Here is a 23,262-nt window from a genome sequence, read left to right as displayed (position 1 = left end):
TTTTAAGACATTCTTAAGATCATTATGAATTAATTTTAAGACCTGTAATGACATAAATATAAAATTTTTTACATATTTAGCGGTGCTCTTTATAGTCTTAACCCACGTAGTGCCAAGCTTTTTTCGACAGAATGCACCTAACCTCAGAGAGGCTGCAGCTCACCGAAGTGAGCCAAGAATGTCTTCTGGCCAACTGGCAAGAAATTTTAACTTACCCATGACAGAGGCAAAAAAAAAAAAGCTACCAAGCTAAGTAGTTTTAAACCTGTCGTTAATGGTAGCTTTAAAAAAAAAAAAAAAAAAAAAAAATATATATATATATATATATATATATATATATATATACTGATTGCTGCAACTGCCTAACGTCTCAAAACACAATGAATTAAATTTGAAATAAATTTAAGACCTGTGCCACAACTTAAATTTAAAGAAGAAAATAGCATATTTAGCTTTTTCAGGCATTATGCACCCAGCCTCATACCTAGAAGTGAGCTAATGGCTAAGACGACTGTTGTCCAGCCTACTGGTAATAAATTTTCACTTACCCATCACAGATGCAAAAAAGCTAGCAAGGTTTGTACCCTTGCTAGCTAAGATACATGCCGTTGCTATGTAACAAGAGCATATTAGCATAGGTAGCGACATCTGCACGTGACTCAAAACTTTTACCTGACAGAAAAGTTCTGAGGAATTTTTTTTCAACTATATAAAATATTCTAGATTAAATAGATCTGTCACAACAACATTTAAGATACGTGACTAAAGTATTCAAGGCCAATTATATTTTTAAAAGAATGTAGTTTACTTGTAAAAGACTTTATTCCTTAAAGTGTTTCCTTAGGATGTTTCCAGAATGCATGACGAAACAAACAACAAAAAAAAGCACAAAAACAAACCGGATTATGGAGAGGGCTTTAAAAAGCAATTTATGTAACGCTAAGACTCATTTTCTGCCCCATAATTTGAAATTGTTCAATTACACAACCGCTGGCCGGTGAGGATTTCCCAGCCATCCCCCGGCAGCCAACCGTTTCCCTTTCACATGATTGCAACAGAAACACGATTAACTCGAACCGTGACGTTAATCCCAGACAAACACGTAACAGAAATCAGAAGTCCCCTCTGTAGGTTTGTTGTTTTACATTAAAGGCATGTCGGGGTCTTCAAAAGTTGAAACGCCAGGCGTTAGCGCCACCGTCTGGAATGAAGAGTCTCCAACCTGACCAGGCTTGCTTCTTCTCCCTCCTCCCCCCAAATAGCTGTACTTTCTCCCCCCTTGTCCTCTCACACGTCTCCTTATCTAAATAAAGCAGAGCGAATGCAGCAGCTTCAGATAATGGCAGATGAATGGCCTGTGGAAACAACCTCAGCATTATCTCCTTTCCGTGCTGCTGGAAGAGTTTCTCCGCAAACATGGCAGGAATTGTTTCCCAGGACTATTGTTTTGATTAAAAAAACAAAAGAAAAATCATAATAATTTGTATGCGTCTGTGGTTCTGTTTGCACCATCCAGATAAGGGAAAACATCCGGTCAGTCCAGCTGTGCAGGGTAGAGCTGCTTCACCATGTACGGCCCCTCCAGCTCATAGCCCATCTTCCTGTAGTAGTTTCTAGTTCCTACACCTGCAGAAGAAGGCGGTGAAAGGAAGGTGATGTTCTCAGAACTAAAAATAAAACAAAACAAAACAAAAAAATAACCAGGATAACTGCAGATACTTAGTCAACTTCACCAACACGTTCATTCCTCCAGCCACCGGGGGGAGGAATGAATTATTTATTTTTCTGTTTATTTTGACATCTTTAGAAATCCTAATGCTTTTGGCATTGTTAGTGAAAAGCCCAGGTTTATTTTTCATTTATTATAACAGAGTATTGAATGTATTTTAAATGACTTGATGTTCATAATATGGCTAATGATAACCGAACATGCTAATTTGTGATTAATGTAAAACTTGATTATTAACAGGATGTCCAGGTGGAATTTTGGAATGTTACAAGTAACTACATATTTAATTTGTTAAATGCTGATTGCTAATTGCACTTTTTGTTGACCTTATTTATATGTGAGGGTGTTTTTAACCCAGAACATCAGTTAAGAGTGGTGAGTTAGTAGGACGGTTTTATCTCTGGACCTCAGACATTCCCATTTTGGATAAATATTTCATTTGATCCCCCCCTCCCCAAAGAAAAAGTGAATTTTTGAACTACTCCCACAGTTAGTGGTGGAGGACTTTCCTTCAGCTCACAAACCATAAAATAAAACAACACATTCAGACAATCACAGTATCAGCAATTTATGCATAAAATAGAGAAATGTAAGCCTCTGTATAAATACATTTTGTGATGCCACTTCTTGTTGTTAAAAATGACTTTGTTTCAGGTATGAAAAATGAAAAGGCTCAATCATTATAAATCCAAAATGAGTGTGACATTCATGCCGATTCTGACTGCATGTGAGCTCGTAAACATTCAGCTCGTTACCTGAGATGACAGCCAGTTTGTGTGAGCCGTGTTCCCCTCTGGCTATTCTCTCAGCCTCCTCCATCAGCATCATGCCGAAGCCCTGCAGGATCATTAAAACACGACAAGGAGGCTCGTCTTTTTAATTGGCTTTGCAGACGGGCTCCGCAGAGAGCTGAGGACGTGATGTAACTCTTTCACCTGGTGCTGGAACTTGCTGGGGTCGCGGCTGCTGACTGGGACCACGCTGCCGTAGACGTGCAGCTCGCGGACGATGGACACGCCTCCTTTCAGCTCGGGTCGGAAGGACTGAGGCGAGCAGCGGCGCAGGCGCAGGAGACCGATCAGGATGTCCTGCTCCGGGTCCTCGTAGGACAGGAAGGTCTCCCAGCCGCCGTTGGCCACGTAGTCCCTTCTGACCAGCTCCACCTGCAGGCAGAGCGGAGTGAGGAAGCGGCTGGTCCAGGTGTTTGGATGAATGTTTTCGGCCTGTGGGAGTTTTACCTGGTAAGGCCTGACTTTGTGATGGATTTCCTGAATGCCAACTTCTCGGGTCCGAACGTCTCGGCACTGAAAAGAGCATCACATCTCTGGGTAACAAAATGGATTGTTTTGGTTTATTAAATATTTATTTTCCTTCCAAATACATCATTATGCTGTCCTGAAACTTGATCACCCTGAGCCAGTGGTGGACTCACTTCTGCTAACGGCAGAGCTAATTTTTGGTTCAGCTCTTTAGCGTTTTTGCTAACTTTAAAAACATTTAGCGTGCTTAATGAATTTCTTTATCTGGAAAAATAAACTCAAAGTGCTAATTTATTTGTCTTTTTTGTAAACTTTCAGTTGAATTGAGTTCAACTGAGGGCGAAGCAAACACACTGACACTCGCTGGGTATCAATATGGTTGAATTTAGAGCATTAGCGTTAGCTTCCACTAAATACCGTGTTGATGTAGCGCTTCAGCGTTAGCCGAACGAATGTTTATGATTAGTGCTTCATGGTTACCAAGCTAAGTTTTTACCTAGCTGTATCCTGAACTCTGGATTTTTTTGGTGCTGTTTGCTGTTAGCGTAGCAGCTTATCTACTGCTAAGAAACTTAAGTAGCTAGACGTTTGTATTCATGCTCTGATTTTGTAAAAGACTGCTTACGCAGCAGTTGTGTTCCCTCTCCTCACGTTCTCCACCGCTGTAGTTTGTGTATTTTCACAGAATTAGTCATTAAAACCAAAACTTCAGTGTCTCAGACTGAAGTCATAGGTTTATGGCCCCTGCTGTGTTGAAAGGGGAGTCAAACTAACAAGTGTCTGTCAATGTTTACTGTTGCCATGACAACTCCTTATGTCCATCCAGGTCAGTAATCTTACACGCCATAACATTAAAGGTGTCTTGATTCATGGTCACTTTCTAGAGAGCCTGGACTTCACAGGAAAGAAGAAACTTTGTAGATTTATTTTTAAGTCGGAGAGGAGAACTTTCCTCGCTGCCTGGATGGCAACAGATACGCTCACATAAAAGCTCCGAAGCAAGGCAGAAAACGCTAAAACGTAAGGAAAGAGGCAGACGGAAACTAGGTCAGACTCGGGGACAATTTCCGCTCCGCATCACAACAGGTTTGTGGAGATACGCGGCGCAGGGACGTCAAACGCAACACGCTTCCTGCCACTGTGTATTCAAATGAAGCCTGGGCAGAAAAAGGACAAATGGGGGATAGATGCTGAAGTACAAAGTGAAGAAAGCTGAGAACTTGAGTTATGTTTTTTATTATTTATTTATTTAACTTTTCCTGTTTTTAACAGAAGCGTTCCCAACCCGTGGCTTTTATTTAAGGGTGGATTTTGTCGAGCGTGTCTGATGAAAGCTGAGGGGTTTCCTGCCTCCTGTCACCGAAGCTGTAATCTATTTCCCACTTAGACATGAAGGAGGGATGGAGAGAGTCCTCCTGCGCTCAGCTGTACCAGAGAGGCTTTCTGGATCTGTCATCTAGCCCTGCTATGAATGAAAGTGACTCCTGTTATCTGCCGGTGGCCGCTGCTGGCCCCTTTAATGGTTCACCGCCGGGCTGGAAAAGTCCGTTAGCTCAAAAATAAGCCGACCCGCGATCTTTAAGGCTCCTGCCCATCTCACCTCAGTGCCCATGTCCTTCATCCGAGCCAGAGCCAGCTCCCTCAGGTTGCCATGCTCCACGCCGGAGCTGACCAGTGGCATGGGGATGTCCCTGATGGGGCAGAGCAGAAACCATTAGTAACACATCTGTTACTGTTTCAGGGCCGTACTAAGATGGAGCTTTTCCCCCATTTTGTCACTTAGCCGCCAACCTTAAAGTATTTCACATGATTAGCAAAACAAAAACAATACACTCTGAAAGTGTGAATTGTACTTTAATGACAAAGACCCTCAACTAGAAGGGCCGTACATTGACTAGACCATTCTAGCACATTACTTTAATTGCTACCAAGGGTGTAAAAATCTGTCACTTTGGGGCATATAAAGATCATGAATGTGCTTAAAAGAGCCAGGTGTGGCAGAATGTATCCATAAAACCGGCTAAACAAACTTAAGAACAATAACAAATAACCACTGTGTATTTGAAAAGTACTAATTTTAAAATTAAATACTGAACATCTTTTCACATTGATGTAATTTGGAATGTACAGATGATAAAATTGCTTAGATTTGATTAATAAAATATTGAAAACCCACGACTGTTATCTGAAGATTCTCTAGAGTCTAATGGGCTACAGAAAAAGCTGCGGCGCGCTGGATTTGATTGAATAGGTTGTCTTAAATAATCTTGGATTGTTTTTTTTTTTTTTAAAGGAAGCTGGCCTCCAATACGTTAATCACAGGTCTTGAATTTTGCCTTCACAAGATCATTCAATCTGGTACGTTCTATTTATGATACATCCTGGCTGGTTAACTAGCTTTTTTGCATCCATCAAGGGTTAAGTGCAAACTTATCGACATTCGTACATTTCTGTCACGATACAGGTCTTAAATTTCATTCATGGTGGTATTAAAATGTCTTAAATTTGATTTGGTGAAACCTGTGGAAACCTTGTAATAGGACGGTACAAATGGAAATGTCTTGACATATTTGCAATTGTGCCACACTCTCAACTTCCTCCTTGACCTGCCAGATATGTTTCTGTGTCGATAGATTACATTCAGGCTTTTGGGGTTTACTGATAACATGACTTTGAAGCCATATATGTGTGAGTCCAATTGCTCCATTCTTCCAGTTCCCTCACCTCTGGACGCGGTATACCCGTGTCCAGGGTGGCACCAGGGCCAGAATGCGGGCCACCAGGTCCACCAGGGCGCTGGGCGAGTAGCTCTTGTAACGGCCCGTCTTCCACAACTCATACAGACCCGTCCCTCGGATCACCAGCGTCGGGTAGAGCTTCAGACCATCGGGCCTGAACGCCGGATTCTCAAAAAACTCCTGCAACAAACAAGGACCATTTCAGAACAGTAGCTACAGCATGTTTCCATCCAATTGTCATGTGAATTTTGCCGCGTTTCCTGGTTTGGAGGGAATCAACCAGGCTACAGAAAAGCATACTGCCAAATAAATGAAACACTAAAATGTTCACTATGTCTGAACTTATTTGGCAAATGTGTTTTCATCTCCCAATGTAAATAGAATTATAAACCTAAATGTGCTTAATGGAAATACGCTAATTTCAAAGCAATAATTTGGTTTGTGTGATAGGATGAGGTGGTTTTTCAGAAGACTTGAAATTAGTGTACTTTGCAAAACTGCGATTCAAAAACAAAAGTGACTATCAACCCGATGTTACTACTGACAAAAACAACAAAGAACAAGTGGAAGGAGGATGATGCCGCAGCATGATTGTGAATGATGATAGCTTGAGCAAATTTATTTATCCAGGTTTGATTTTGGCTTTTATTTCATTTAAACACCGCAATTGCAATTTTTTTTTTTACATTAGCAGCATATTGACAATATTTTGCACACATTTATAATGAAAATGTAGCTATAGGGGAGAATATTTAAAATTTTGGTGTTTTTGTTAACCTTTTCCAAAGCAATACTTCAAAATGCGCATTAAAAAAAAGTTGATGGAAAAACTGCTACTGTTTTATCAGCTAAATCAGAAATAACCTCAGCTCTGTAACGAACCGTGAACAATGACCTAGTTAACTTTAGATGCAAAGCTAGTTTAAGCAGAGGAAGGGCGGAAAACGATTAAAAATATGAGATGATTTTATCTGTTTTCTAGATGGAACGGATCAATTAAGTTCATTGACATGAAAGCAGCTAATAAGTGCAGCTCTGCTTCGTCCAATGGAGGGGGGGATCCGTTGTGATTTCCAGTCATCCTCCTCCCTTCTGCACCAGCTATCACGACCGTGAAGATCTGGATTCTGGAATTGAGGAAAGTTACCAGAAATAAGCTGCATTATCGTCTCCTTATCGTCTCTGCTGCTAATCACAAGAAGATGTGTTACACACGGGCCTGCGGTGAACCCACAGGGAGGAGAGGCAGCTAATCAGACGAATTACAACCCGTCTATAGGGACTGTTCTCAAGATCCTGCACCTGCTGCCGTTTTCAATTGTGCCTCCTGTCTGCCAGAAGAGAGAAGCGGCGTTACGGAGGCCGGACCTGGGCGTCGAGATAAGAGAGAGAGAGAGAGCGGAGGGCCTCGGGTTGGCAGGGGGCGATCGAAAGCCATTATCGGGACACGAGGAGGATGCGGGACTCTCCTGCTGCTGCCGTCCGCAGGACGTGGTGGACGCCTGTCTGTCCGAGCCGGTGTTGCATCATAGTAGGTGACCACCACTGTGACCAGTATTACACCGTGTTCTGTGACCACCATTATTGTGACCGTAGGAGGCGCTGTTGCATTTTTATGCTACGCCAGAAAACGAAAGCTTTGGAACGGGGTTGGGACGCAAAAGGAAAAGTAGATGAAAAGCCGAAGAACAAAAAGTAAAATACTGAACTCTACTACTCAAGAATTTAATATTTTTTCTGTAATTTACATTTTGGTCACAGTATCTGATAAGACCTGTCATATTCTGTGACTGTCTATATTCCCTTAATAGTCATAATATTAGCGGTCAGATGATACTTTTTATTCTTTTCTCTGCTTTTTATTTATTTTTCCTTTTGCGTTTGTTCTTCCGCCCTCCGAAAACCGCTACGTTTTTGGTGTAGGCGTGGCAAAGTGTTAAAAAGCAACAGCGCCTCCTACGGGCACAATAAACGGTGGTCACAGAATATTGTGTAAAGGCCAAAACCGTCCAAGTGAATCGGGTCCAAAAAGACGAGAAACGCTTGGTTGGAAGCAAACAAACAGCTCTCTGGTAATCTCAGCTGCTGTTTACATCATGAAGGCAACATTTACTTCCCATTAAAATCAAATTAGACACTGCTAACAAACAGCAGCTATGATGGGTTTTCTTTTTTTTTTTTTTTTTTAAATACGTGTATGCATTATTTGTTTCTGCCTAATCCTTTTAATATAAGCTGCGGTCTACATGGTGCAGGACGGAGGGGGGGACATCTGACGAAAATTAACGGCCCAGATCTTCCTCAATGTCGAGGGAACACATCTCTACTCCATGTCGTCTGCAGCATTTTAAGTGGATTTTGATGCTATTGGTTATGGTTGGCTGGTTTCAAGGAAGGGCTTGTTGAGAGACCTAGAGGAGAAAACGAGGACGTGATACAATACTCTGAAATGTAAATTCAAACATGTGGAAGAGCTAACGTGTTTATCAAGAAGATAAAATTAAGTAGGAGAGCTAAATAAGTGGAAAAAAATTATTGAAACTTTTTTTTTTTTAAAAAAGATGAAAGCAAGAAAACTTGAAGCTTTTGGTGAAGTGGAAAGTTAGATTCAGGGTTGGGACTTTAACAAGCTAATTTGGATTAATTACATTGGTTTTAATGTCTGAATGCAAAAGATTCCCAGCAGAATCTTTGTATTTTGTGTGTTTCCGGTACACCCGTAAATCCAGTGCACAAGCAACATCCAAATAACAGCAACGGAAGATAAAGTCACTTCTCAAGGTTAACTTTTGCTTCAAAAAACAACCTGATGGGAGGATTGTTGAGTTTAAGTTGTGCTAAAAGAAGTTAGCCTATCAGTGAAGCTTTTCAAGCCTAAAATAGCATCTCAATGCTAAACACATTAGCAACGCTAACGTCCCCAACGCTAATGTCAGCATCAACAGTCCACATTTCTAAAGAAGGATTTGTTCAAAGAAGCTCCATGAATGGTTTGCTTAAACTAGTGGGTAGAAAAGCACACTGCACCAATCCGATGGTTGGATAATGTAAATAACAGATTAAAATCAATAAATATTTTTGTCATTGAGCTATAATTTGTCATATGTCTATTTATTCAATCATTTGGAAGCAGAAAAGGATTTTGAATTGAAAATATTGCTTTTCTTGAGTTTGTAGGTAGTTTTAGATTAAAATATGATTAACTACAATTAATGAATTACATTTCGAATTTTAATCAAGTCCCACCACTAATTCTATTACATTATGGCAAAAAAAAAAAAAAAGCAGGCTTTGCATATTCAGTGTGCACATTTCAAGACTGTCTATGCTTAGCCACAACTGACGAAACGTTTGTTGTTCTGAGAAGTCTTTTAAATGCAAAGATTTATAGGAGTTACCAGAAAATGTTGCCTGTAAAGAATTCATGGTGATTTCCAGAAGAAAACCATTCATTTAGCTCTGGAATTTGAATAAGTAAACATCTTAATTGTATCACATACCTTGTTCTGAAAAGCAAGGTATCAGTTCCAAATGCTAAAATTAGCTAAAATAAACCATGAAAAAAAAGCATCTGTCTGACCAGATGTTATCTTTTCATAACGTCTTCTACCAACCTTCCTTCCATAAGATGTCTGACTACAACAGGTAAGGAAACTATTTCTGATGACGTTACGGAACATCACCTTAAAATAACCAAACTGTCTCTTAAAGTTGCAGAAACAAGAAAATGTAACTTTCTGAACTGCTAATATTTGAACTCAGTGTTTTGACATTGTTTGTGTGTGTGTTTAAATTAAATTTGTCCTGTGTGTAATTTATCACCTAAATATAGAAATTATTCTAAATCATTATTATTTCCCCTTTCCTCTGCATCATTTTGACATCAGTGGCAAGAACCTGGAAATCTTAGCGCACAGGCTAATTTGGTTCCCCTGACAACCTGTCAGCTACCCCTATGTCCCCCCTTCCCCATCTTCCTGTGTGTAATGGCGGGGAGCGAAATTTTACGACACGGACTCAAAAATCCCACGTCGCTTCGCTTCGGAGCTGTGAATTTCTCCTGATGGCAGACAGCGTGCCACGGAGGATTAGATATGGCGAAGGGGAGAAAAGTGGGAGTCTCACACACAACTTGTATAATCTAAGTGTCAGTATGATAAGAAAAGAGAGAGGGGAAGAGCCGCAGAGAGGAAGGCAATGCAATCGGAGGAGGACAAAGGGACGAGAGCGGGGAGATTGATGAAACGGGGTGGAAGGGAAAACTTACGACTGGAAGGGAGGGGGAGAGAGGAGGGGAAAAAAACTCTACAAACAGACAGGAGACAGGAAATACAGAGAGTTAGAGGAGGAAGATAAGTCCAGAGGACGAGTGGTGGAGGAAATGCTGCAGGAGAGGAAAGGAAGAGGGTCAACAAGACATTAAATCTGCTTCCCTAAAACATGCCGACCCGCAGCTGCCCTTCACATTACTATTACACACACACTGACTGACGCAAGAGTTCACACAACACACACGCACGCACGCACGCACACGCACACACACACACACACACACTCACACACACACACACACACACACACACACACACACACACACACACACACACACACACACTTTCCAAACACAGGTAATCCAAGAAATATACGAGAAGGCACAAACTTTTACGTAACCTCATTAAGGAAGTGGGATGGAGACGCTACAATAAGCTGATATGGATCCTGCATGAACAAGTCTGGAATTCACAAACTAATTTGTTTCTTTTTGCTATAGGCTCCTGGTGTTTAAGTCTTCAAATGCATTAGGAGGCAGTGTGGGAGTATTATTGTCCTATAGCATTGAGATGAAAGGCTAATATGCACCAGTGTAGAGGATGGAGGGGGTAACGGCAATCAGTCGGCTAATTAGATTGATAAAAATGATTCCAGATTAAATTAACAGACTGTTCCTCACTAGAGACACTGAAAATATTTTCCTACACACTGAAACTTTTATGCAAACTAATGAAATAATTCACATGAGATCAATCTGAATAACATGCCAAACACATAACAACCTGGCTAAAGGCTGAGCTATAGTCGTGTTTCTACAGGTTCACGTTGAGCATGCGAGTCACGCTAGCGGTGTGGTTTTTATATTTAGCATCGAGGACGCAGATAAATACTTTCCAAGTTGTGTACAGACACATTCTAGCACCCCTAGTGGATTTTTAATGCACAAACAACTAGAGATAATTATTCGGCCATCGTTTTGGCGCCCCCGTTAGCATGGAGCCCCTATGCGTTGCCTATGGTGCATACCCACTTTTTGCACCACTGCTTTGGACATATATTGGTGTAGTCTGGTAAAAACCAGGCACTTGTTCTATGGTTTGCTTCGTACTGAGGGTCTGGACTGTTAGCTACTGAGGAACGCGCAATATTTTAACTATAAACCAAACTGTAACCCTAGAAATACCACGAGAATTAGTGGTATTCTAGCTCCAATATGAGAGAAAAGAGGGCCCTGATTTTGTTGACCTGCCACTGTAAAAAATATTTTCTCAATGTGTCACCTTTGACATTTCCCTGCTGGAACTGAGTTTTCTTTTAATGTTTCTTAAATTAGTCGTTAATTAAACATGAAAAACTCAACTTTCAAACTTCAGGAGTGCGTTACCTCCCGATTCCTACCAGTTGGAGTCAAAACTATTTATATAAAAAAAAATCTGTTTAATTAACATAAAACCTATTCAAATGAGAAAATGACTGACATTTTGAGTCTAAAATCTCACCAGTAACATTTACAAAAAAAAACAAAAAAACAGCAACACTATTTTCCACTCATTCCACTTTTAATTACTTGATTTGATTTGTAAAAACAAACCCCCAAATGAGGCGGAAGCGCCTGCGGCTGGAATGCCAGCCTTCATTTACATCCTACAGTCAGGCGTTCTGGGAGGGAGCCCTGCCTGACTCTGCACATTCACGTCGAAGCCGCCTCTAATCAGAGCAGAGGAAGCCAGCTGCTGTTGAGAGACATCTGACGGGATGCTGCGTCGCATCGCGTCGCGGTTCGGCCTGTGATGCCGCTCTCGCAGCTTTTGGCTCTGCTATTTTCAGATGCCACATGTAGCACTCGTTGCCACACCGCTGTGAGCCGAGTGACGGTGACGCACGCGGATGCCGACGAAAGGAACGAGGTATGATTACGGATGTCACAAACAATAAACTTAATGATATACTTGATGCGGAGATTTCCTGCTATTTTTTGTAATTTTGTTGTGTGCAAGTTGTGCCCCAAAAAAAGGAGTTAACCTAAAATAGCATCTCAAAGCTAAACATGCTGCTGCAGAATCGCTAATGTCAGCGTCCGTAAAACACGTTTCTAAAGATAACAGATTGAAAACAAGAAATTAATTTGTTGTTGAGCTCATGTGTATATTTTTTTTCAATAATTTAGCAGCAACAACAATTTCTAAATTGAGAATGTTGCACATTTTGTCAATATGTTTATCGATTAAAATTGTGATCAGTTACAGATCCTAAGTGAAATTAAAGCTGCAGTATGTAACTTTTTAAAAAATATATTTTTTTACATATTTGTTAAAACTGCCATTATATTGTGACAGTATGGCATGAGAGATAATCTGTGAAAAATCTATTTCCTCTGCCTTCTTCCAGTGCTTGAAACAATCAATCAGAGGCAGGACTAGAGTTTTAGTGCTGTCAATCACAATCTCATGTAGCTGCTCATCCTCCCCCCCCCCTTGCTCTGTGCTATGCTGTAGCTAGCGCAGCCTGTTGTGAAAGCTCAGTCTGGTTAGCATAGCTACCAGTAATGATAAGTTGTTTCTCCCCCACCAGCACAATTAGCAGTGAGTGAATGAGGTTGATTGACAGCATTAAGACCGTCCTCCTGGTTCTGATTGGTTGTTTTGGTCGGAACATTGCATTACTTTAGTTAGCAATAGTAGTTCAGGGAGCAGGTGGAGGAGATTGATCTTTTCACAGATTATTCGTCTCATAAACTGTCACAACATGATGACAGCTTTAACAAATATGAAGAAAACTTTTTTTTTATTAAAGTTACATACTGCAGCTTGAATAAAATGCAACTAAATAGCATTTTTTTAGAAGTCTGGATTGCTTTATGTATATTTTGCATGTTGCCTATGACTATTGCTTGCAGGAGAGACATTCAGTAATAGAAAAAATATAAGCAACCTACGGGTGCCAGTGAGCGTGGGAACTGACAAAGTTGTCAAAAATTATATTTTTACATCAATTTGTTCTCTGGCTAAATAAAAACATGCCTATTTTTTCTTTTACCAGAGGTGGGAGTAACAGTGATCCCAGCAGCGGACAAACAGTCTGTCCTCAGGTTCTCACCGCCACATGTCGTCATATTCATGACCTTTTTTGCTTCAATAGAAAAACACTAGAAAAAAAAGCTAACTATTCACAATCTTTTTAGAACATATTAGTCATTGCTCGATATACGGTGCATTAGGACCAGTAAGCCAGAGTTCATTAGTGGATTTTAGTCCAACATGCAGTAAAGTATATACTGTCAGACAGTTTAATAGGTCTACTCTCCTTTATGTCCTTGTTTGGTGGTTACTGCCAAAACTGCAAGAATGCCTCCATCATTAAATCTGACTTCTGTAGTTTGAAAGGACATCCAACACATTTATTTATGGAAAAGCAGCCACACTCTGTACAGAATTGCTTAAGAAGTCTCCAGTGGCAGCATGATATTAACCGGGATTGTAAAAACAACTACAACAAAAGAAATTTTGATTTTTTTTGTGTGTGTAATACTGCCACAAAAATACAGCCCTACCCTCCTTTTTCTTTACACATTTCAGTGTTTGGAACTTATCAGCACTGAGATTTATAAGGATAATTATCTCATTCTCTAACCCTCAGTAACATCTATTTCTGTTTAATGTTGTCAAATAAAATCTTTTGCTCTAATTGACCATGTTGAAACAAAAACACAAGTTTCACCCACTGTTTTGATTGACAGTTTTGAATTTTAACCGTTAAAGCCAACTCCAGTCAAATCACCCTGAATACACCACTTCTCCGTGAAACACAGTAGTGGCAGCTTCATGCTGTGGGGTGTGTATCTTGAAAAAGAGTTAATGGGAAGATGCATGGAGCTAAACATAGCGCCCTCCTAGAAAATCTTTTTTTGGGGCTAAAAAGCCTGGAGCATGGAAACTGCAGCTCTGAGGAGGAGCATTGTCCTCGAAGGCGGAGCTACGTCCATCCAGGCATTTTGCACAGCTGAATGGTTGCCATGGAGATTAAAGGATTTCTCAAACATGCATTAAAGAATCAAGGCAACACTCCAGGTATGTTTTTGGATGAGGTAATAACATTATAACATGATATAAAGCTCAAAAATGTTGCTGTTACATAAAACTGCCCCTTTAAAATGAATAGTACTTACTATAAACTGCTCCACGTCCCTCTCCATGCCAACATTGGGCAGGTCTGGCATCATGTGTGCAACAACCTTAAACCCAGCATCCTTTGCCAGCTGGAAAGACTCACACACAGCTCGCACTGTGTGGCCTCTGGAAAAAAAATATGGAAAAGGTCAAATGTAGAGACAGGACTGGGATTATTTTACCAAAATAAAAACAAATGTTCTGTTTTCCCTGTCAGACATACTAACCTGTTGGTGTCTCTGGCCACGTCTTCGTAAACACTCTGCACGCCGATTTCCAGCCGGGTGCAGCCGTAGCTCAGCATGTCGCTGAGGTGGCGCTTCAGGCAGTAGTCCGGCCGCGTCTCTATGGTGATTCCCACACACTTGGTGTTGCTGTGCTCCGAGTACCTGCAGCGAGAGAGAGGCCGCCACTAGAGTCAACCCGGGTTGGGTTCGGTTCTCCCGCGGTGCGTCTTGGGATTATTTTGCTAAATGTCTCTCTTCCTGTAATGACTTTTTAATTTGACCATTTGGTGCCAATGAGAATAAATATTTGAGGGTCGGAAGAGAACGGAGGATATATTGGAGGCATCATTTAGCAACATCAATTTGCGTGCTGTAAATTGAAATGGCTCATCACCCAGATAGTTAACACTAACCTCACATTAAAGACACATTAATGCTAGAAAGATGAAAGACCCAACTTTAAAAGCTACACAGGACATCGTTTCCAGTGTTGTTACTTAGAAACGTTATTAGGTGCGGATATTTTTGACTAATACCGGAAGTCATTAATCAATTTATGGTCGGAAAACCAATAGCATCATCAATGAACCATGATCCCGACAGTTTTCACAGTTTGCCCTGTAGTCCAAGGCCCCTTTTCTATTGTCTAGTCTCACTCCAACCAGTTAATGTTTTGTTTGGTTCTAGCAAAGTTTTTCAGCAGTGTGTTCTTCACTCTGCCGGCACACAAGAGTTATGGTTGATGCTAAAATTATGTCATTTTGCACATAGTGGCCAGTTTCACAGAAATCTCTTAGTGTATTTCTTCACTATGGATTGCCCCTTTCAGATGAAGATGTACGCACTCTTCCACCCAAGTGTGGCGCTCTGCAACTGCGCACAATAGATGTTTTTATCTTCAATTGATAAAAGCCTCAAAGTTTAACCACAAAATTATCTATTTCCAGCTCGCAATCTTCTATGGTCTAGTAGCAGATTGAAAATTGTGGTTGAGATGTTGTTCGAGGAGTTTGAAAGTACCGCCTTCACTCAGATTGTAAGGTAAATCCAAGGCACAATCAGTCTGTTGCTAATGAGATCACTTGCACTAAAGACCAGGTTGTTACCACTCCTGAGGTAGTTCCAAAAAATTTGAAGGAACTGCGCAGGATTTGCAAACAAAGACGAACATGGGCAGGGCTGACTGAGGAAGAACCAGTTTAAGCCACGCCCTTTTCAACGGGACTCCCAATGAAGTATTAGGCACAAGTTATCTTCTGTCTGGTGCTGGTTCTCTCCAATTGAATTTGGGATTGTCTTGTCCTTGCGTCCCTGCACTCTGCGTTTCCAGTTTTCCCGATGAAAACCTGTGTGTACACACACCATGTCTGAACATAAATCTATTGCTGAACCTTTCAGACAATGGGTGGAAATGACAATGAACCGGCTTGTTTTGCTGTCCTTTTTAAATGTAATCTGAAGACCAATGTCTTCTCAGCTTCATTTAGCCTGAATCTGACCGGTGTACCACTTTCAGAGTTACTACACTCACTGATCAAAATCACCAAAACAACAAGAGCTGCGTCATTTCAGCACACGAGCCAGATGTCATTTTCTCCGCTCCAGCTGCTCCAATGACCATTAGCTCCCCTCACACCAGCGCCTATTCCCCCTGATTTTGGATCTACTGGCAGTAAATGTCCATCTTTTACAGTCTGCTGGCTGATTTACTCTAATTACAAGAGTTTATGCTCCACAGAGGATGATCAGATTGTGGGAGATGAATCAATAAAAAGTCTATTATCTCAGGCGATTATCTCCAGGTACTTCACCGCTTCTATCAGATCAAGAGGCAGTGTGCCCGCAGCGCGAGTAAGAGCCGCGGCCGCGCGATTCTTCGATGCACAAACATTGCAATTATCACACACCAGCAGCCGAAAGCTGGAGCGCTTTTCAGCCGAGCCCAGTCTTATCCGAACCTAGCAAGCGCTCTCCACAATTACGGCAATCATAGTGTCTTAACAAAGCGTGACAACAGCGGACTGGGGAGAATTAAGGCACACACCTGTGAGATTGCTCACACACTTGATGACAGACGCAACGAAAGACGCTCACGTAAACCAGGCTACTTAGTCTTTTTAGGCTTTAGGAAAGGAAACGTCTCCTTTTGACAAACCAGTTAGTAAAAGCCCAGTCACTTCAATTAAACACCATTTGAAAGTTGCAGTCCATCCATACTGAGCAGAAGCGTGTCTGATTTCACTCGAAGTTCTCCCCTGACTCAGCTAGAGAGGAATCGATTGAACTAAGGGACGAGTGGCTTCACTTATCTCCCCCTACTGCATTATCACTGGCTTCATTCAGGAGATGGACTCCTTTGGGCTCTTCCAGGATCAACCATGGTGCGTTGAATCAAGCAGTGGTGTGATTCAAAGGTATACGGTGTAACTACCAGAAGTTACATTATAAAGTTATGCGTCCAAACAAAACAAATTATACATTGAGGTCTAACTCATTTTGGTTCTCAAACATCATCATGAACAAATTCTGCCTTTATCGTCTTTACAAAATTGTTTCCTTGCTACCAGATGTAGCCCACCCTTCAGCTGTTAGCCAGACGGCCTGATGTTTGACACCAGAATATGTCGACTCAATTACTGGAAGGTAACGGTGGGCATTTATCATATCGTTTATCACCATTTATCAAGTGATACACTTCTTATGATAATAACTGAAATATATTGTTCTTGCAATAAATTTTATTTAACAATGTTTAAAATCCCCCCAGGAACTGTCTGTGTTGTTGGGATTGTTAAGTTTATAATTTGTTCCACTGCTTTTTCAGCAAGAAAGTGGCAATAAATGTGAAAATATGATTAAATGCAGATACTATGAGCAGATTCTTTATATGACTGGTGTCCAAAAGAAGCGTATTACAACTTTTTTCAGAGCAGCATTTGTATTTGCGAAACTATGATTACTGTGCCATTCAATCACTTGAAGTTACAGAAAAAAAGAATAAATTGTTTCTTTTATCATTATCCCAATAGTGCTATAAAATATTATGCTAAAACTTTAAGTCCATATCGCCCACCCCTACTGGAAGGTGTCTGGGTCACATGGCTGTAAAAAATAAAAAAATAAAAAAATGTTGCAACAATTTTTGGTAGAATATCATATTTTGTAAACAGTATTGTCATTGCAATTTTAAGCAACATTTTCTTCCGATGTTGTGGGCTCCTAACACACATTGTACCCTCTATTTTTTTCTGTTTGCCATCATCATCATGTCTGAGTCTTTTTCACTAAAACTATCTACAGTTACATCTGAATAAGTTTGAAAATCTGGAATAAGTTCAAGAGTTTTGTTTCAGAAAGCGAAAAATGTTAAGTAGGGATGCACGATATATCGGCATCAACATCAATATCGGTTAGTGCTTTGTTGATGTATTGGTATCGGTCCAATAAGTGAAACTAGGGTGGTAAATATTAGTTAGCAGCCAGAACAGCAATGATCCTGCATCAATATTGGCCTGAATTTTCAAACTGGGACATCCCTAATTTCAATCCTTTATTTCTTGTCATTTTGATAATAATGGCTTGCAGAAAATGAAAAGCCAAAAAAGAAGCTTCTGTTTCCTCCCAGCCCCCCAAATTCTCTAAGTTAAAGCATTGCACGCTTTAACTAAGGGATGAATAGATGAGAAAAGCTACTACTTTGAAGATTGGTATATATATTCAATTTTTTTCCACTTGTGCACATTTTCTCTCTTTGTAAATCAAGATAATGCATTTGTGCACAGATGTCTAAGATCATTGCTGATTTCTTTCATTCTTGATATTGTGTACCAGCAGAACACATTATTACATTCAAATTACATTCAAGTTATTTTCTATATCTTTTTGCCTCAAAGTTAAGCTGTAACACCCAACAAGATACGGTGCTTCTACGTTGTAGAGAATAATGTATAGTAAAACAGCACCCTCTAGTGGCCCAGTTGTTACATACAGACACTCTTCATAAACTGTCAAGAAAATATTGACTGAGTATTTCCTCCTAAACTTAAAGTAGAAAAGAAAGAACTCTAAAGGGAGAATTTAAGGCCTTTTTTGAGGTACCAAACCCACCAGTTTCATATGCGCATTCACTGAACCCTTCTGTAGTGATAAATAAAATATAACCTCTCCACCCCCCAAAATTCAAGACATAGGGGTGACTTTTAAGTGATCATGTCTTTTAAGAAGACATGATCACTAAATCTTCTTAAAAGGTAGAGTCTCTGAGAACAGTTCTTCAAAATATAGTCAGTGTTTTCAGCAAAGTTGAGCTGACTCTCCAGGAACGACCCAAGGTATTTAAAATCTGCCACAGTTTCAACAGGTTGGCCATCGAGAGAAACTGGAACCACTTTAAGGTCTTGTTTAGATCATTTAATTAGCTCTGCATTCTTAAGAGAATGAGAAATGTATAATAAATAGTAAAGACTTTGCGGTATTCTGATTTAATAATGTAATTATATTAGTTGTGTTACCACCCCCACGCCACTAGAGGCAGTAGCAACCCCGAAAAGATGCGACTGGGGAGCAGATTTAGAAGTACACCGAAAGCTACAGAATTTGGTAAAAACTGTGAGTTTTGCTGAAGTAATTAAAGACACAAGTTCAAATCCATGCTGAGAGTGGAACTCCTTCAATCAGTGCTCCTCCGCAGCTCTGATTGGCTCAGCAATGTAACGTGATCCTCATCACGACTTTACACTGTAAAGTCGTGATGACGACACTCTGTAAAGTGTGTCTTTACCACTTTACAGAGGTAAAGACACAGTGTGTCTTTACCTCTGCGGCAGAGGCTCCACCGAACCCCTGAGACCGACTCATCGAACCCCTTGGGTTCGATCGAACCCAAGTTAAGAACCACTGTACTAGGTGTTGTCTAATTGCTGCTGGCTAGTCTGAAGGAGCTGAGTGGGTAAGTTGCAGCGGAGGACTGCTCTGTGAGGCGAAAGCTCAGAAACTGGAGCCTAGGCCTTCAAGACGCAGCTCAGAAGAGGAGCTGCGTCTCGAAGGCAGAGCTAGTTTCAACGAGGCGTTTTGATCAGCTGAATGGTTTCCGTGGAGACTAAAGGATTTCTCAAACATACATGAAAGAATCAAGACAACACTCCACATATATTTTTGACGAGAGTATAACATTACGACATGATGTAAAGCTCAAAAACGTCTATTTGACATCATACTGCCCCCTTTATAGAGAAGTCTAGAAGACAGATGAAATACTGAGGCGCTCAGAAGCAGTTTGTACCTGACGGCCTCCGCTACGTTGTTGGAGGTGTGACCTGACAGGGCGTCATGGAGGTTCCTGATGAAGTAGTCTCTGTACTCCTCAGGCAGGGCCATGAATGTGCCACCCATCACGATGAACTCCACCTTGTCCACACTGTGGCCCAGCTGCTTCAGCTGCAGACAGCAAGCAATTAAATCAGTTGTAACAAGGTGAGAAATAAAATAAACTTTAACCCAAAATAACTGTTGTCCTTCAAGTTTGCAAGAGGTAGTTACAGCAATAAACCGACTTATATTAATTTAATGTTTTTCCTGCTATGTTTGTTTTAGAAGAACAACCTAATTTCACCATTTTCCCACTTTGTGAGTTTAAAAATTACTTTACTCCATTTTAAACAGAAATATTTTGTTTGTGTGACGATGATTTCTCAGCTGAAAGCCCTAAACCTGACTGAAGATTTTAGATTTGGTAAAAACTGGGGGCTCAGCCATCAGTTTTAGCTGGATTTTACAAGTTTTGAGCATTATAAAGTTAAAGGAGTCATTTATGTAATAGGTTTGTAATATGTGCAAATCAAATAAATATGTGCTTTCTAAAGCATTTGTTAAAAAAAAATCTAGTTTTAACAAAAAAAAACTTTATTTTTCCCTCAACAGTGACAGCTGGTAGACATTAGGGTGCACTGATTGCAAATTTCTTGCCGATCACCGATTTTTAAAAAGATTAATGTGCCAATTACGATTTTTTTTTTTTATATCTGAAAAATTGCAAAATATATCAATAGTCGCTACATTGGCAACAGGTGGATGACTGTTAACCGCGCTCATCTAGACACAATCTGCATGACTGCACAGGATTGGTGGAAAAGATCGGTTTTACATTCAAGCGTCAGCCAGTCTTCCAAAGTTAAGGAAATCTGGTCCGATTTATCGGTTCTCTCCTAGCGGATAGCGTTGTGTTTCCATCAGAAAAGAAAAGGTATGAAATCAAAACTTGAAACCCAGCCCACATGAGGTTGAGTTACAAGCTATTTGATTTCACATAAGAGCAGCATCAGTAGATCATCAGCAGAAAATGAATCGTTCTGCTCTGATGCACAAGAGAAATTGGGACCATTCATTTATACATTCCTATAATTGAGGTCTTGCAGGGGCGACAAAAGCTGTGACCCTTAATTAGCGTCTGCAAAATCTATCATCAATGACCACATGTGTTAGCATCCCTACTGAGGTGGATTTGTTCCAGCTGCTGGTTCTACAGTTCAGTTATTTAGGGGCATCAGAGTAAAGAAAACCATCTTTCATCCTCTATGTTTTCCTTCTGCTTCACTACTATGCACTACTTTGTGTGTAAAAACCCAATAAAATACATTAAAATTTGTGGTTATGACATGAGGAATTCAAAGGGTGTAAATATTTATGAAATATAGAGAGCTGGGAGTCTCTGACCTGCTCCACTCGGTGTCTGGTCTGTAGAAAGGGGTCATAGCGAGCTCGGATCGCCCTCATAGATGTTGGCTTTTTATAAAAAAAAACAAACAAACAAAGACATTTAAATGTTTTTTGTTTTTTCACTTATTAAATCATACAGTCACTGGGAAAACAGATGGACTATAAGAGCCTCACCTCGTAGCCAGTGTACGACTGTGTGGAGTATTCGAAATCAGAGTCCGGTCCCCCTGGACAGTAACTGCCAAAGATAAAAAGACATAAAATATGAAGAAATGTAACATTTAGGAGACTAAATAGCAAGCAAATAGCCCTTCAAGACAACTGAAGCTTTCTAAAACGCTGTTAAAAAGTCTGTTTTGTTGTTTTACAATAACATGAAGTCTAAAACAGAGAATTTATTCTGTAAAAATTAAGAGTAATACTTACACACAGATGTTTCCCGTAAAGCTGATGTGAGGACATCTATGTGGTTTGCACATCACAGCCACAACCGCAATCTGCGACAGAGACAAAAGTGCTGAAGATTTAGCTATTTTTTTTCAATTAACAAAGAAGCTTTAGATGCTAATGTTAACCCATAGTTTTTGTGTACAAGTCTACTGGTGAGGTTCTGGGTTTTTGCTGAGGTCAATTTAACTTTTTTTGAGGAGTTCTTCATGTTGTAATTGTATGGTAGTTATCTGAATGACACATCTGACCTCTTTTATTGCATTCAGAAAACTAATTCTATGTATTTAGTTGGAAGGCATGAGGACACTTAGAGAACTCTACCAGGAGCTAAAGGGAGAGAGGAGGAGAAAGTTGGGGTTACTCACCCCGCTAGCGGTTCGGATGGGTTTGGCTTTCAGCTTGGGCACCAGAACCCGGCGGTACTGTGGCGGAACCGCCGCGATGATGTCAACCAGCCGTGGCTGGGCTTCAAGTCCGTACTTCGCTGAGGTCTTCGTCTTCACCCTGAGAGAGAAAAACGTGAGTCAGTACATCTTAAAACAAGGTAATGGGCAAGGTATTCCAAAAAATTCAACCTAATTTATTATTGTTTTGTTTTACCAATACTTTTGTTATGCACCAACTATGGATGCTTTAAACTGTTATATTATAAAGTAGAGTCACTGGTTAATTTTGCAAAAATTTATATATATATATATATATATATATATATATATATATATATATATATATATATATAGGGATATTTTTTTTTTTTCTTTTTTTTTTTTTTTTTTTTTTTTTGAATCCACAAATGTTGGGTTTGGATCCCCATTAGATGCAGCCGCTTCTCATTCATTTCGTATTTCTCGAAAAACATTCGTGTCGTTTCAAGAATTCTCACTTGTTGAGGTTGATGTCTTTGCCCTGCTCGTGCGCTTCAACCAGCTGCTTGATGACGTCGGCGATGGTCATCATCATCAGCTCGGCTCGGCTGATATCACCTGGAAGTCAGTAAAGATACTTTAATTTAGATTAACTAATGTATTATTTTCTTATAATAACTCGGTGTTTACATAAGAGCTGTTGACAAAGAAAGTCACATTTACTACATAAAGTATCGTTTTGTGTCATTTAGCTTACTACAAAGGCAACTCTTTGAAGAACGTGGGATAATATGAGGAATAAATAATTCCTAAATTGAATGGTATTGGTGAGCGTTAGCAACAAGCTACAACTAGTCTGCCCAATTTAAAAGTAATTTAAAATATTTAACACATTTCACAGCAAACTCACTCTTTTTCTTTGGTTTCCCCATATCCTTCCGTGGACACTGTCAAATTTTAAACAAGGTGCTATTTATTAAAGAGTAAAACATTGGTCTGTCAACTCAGAGAATAGTAATAAACAACTCCACGTTACGAGCATACTGAAAATGCCGCATCGCAACAGGAACTGTCGTAAAATGATGTAAACTACTGTATCGAATTAAAATGCCGAATAAACTGTTTTTCTACTGTTTTTGAATCATCATTATTATTGTTATTATTATTAAATCATTAGGATAGATTTACACGCGTGTCTTAGTAAAATCAAAACGCTGAAAAGGGTTCATATTTTAATGAAAATGTCTTATTTGCACTTGCACACAGGAGTTCGGTGAGAAAGGCTTGTATATTTGATGAACGTCCACGGGGTGGCGTTAAATCCCCGTGTTTGTGAATGTGT

General features: G+C 40.1%; 1 protein-coding gene across 1 annotated transcript; it reads right to left on the bottom strand.

Annotated features, from left to right (window-relative positions):
- Positions 1–803: 803 nt before the first annotated feature.
- elp3 (elongator acetyltransferase complex subunit 3) lies at positions 804–23,009 on the bottom strand. Its single transcript, XM_014973801.2, has 15 exons — positions 22,831–23,009; positions 22,439–22,538; positions 21,921–22,059; positions 21,532–21,602; positions 21,280–21,343; positions 21,103–21,171; positions 19,673–19,827; positions 14,392–14,553; positions 14,164–14,290; positions 5,713–5,906; positions 4,589–4,679; positions 2,968–3,033; positions 2,665–2,892; positions 2,485–2,566; positions 804–1,626 (listed from the first exon to the last, which is right to left on the bottom strand). The coding sequence occupies exons 1-15, from the start codon at positions 22,850–22,852 to the stop codon at positions 1,535–1,537; spliced, it is 1,662 nt and encodes a 553-aa protein (XP_014829287.2). The 5' UTR covers positions 22,853–23,009; the 3' UTR covers positions 804–1,534.
- Between the last annotated feature and the right edge of the window lie 253 nt (positions 23,010–23,262).

The sequence above is a fragment of the Poecilia mexicana genome, unplaced genomic scaffold (genome assembly GCF_051168715.1).
Source record: "Poecilia mexicana isolate PSO_F unplaced genomic scaffold, ASM5116871v1 scaffold_21, whole genome shotgun sequence".
NCBI classification, from domain to species: Eukaryota; Metazoa; Chordata; class Actinopteri; order Cyprinodontiformes; family Poeciliidae; genus Poecilia; species Poecilia mexicana.
Note: the sequence above shows the minus strand (reverse complement) of the source record. Positions and strands in the feature narration are given on the sequence as shown.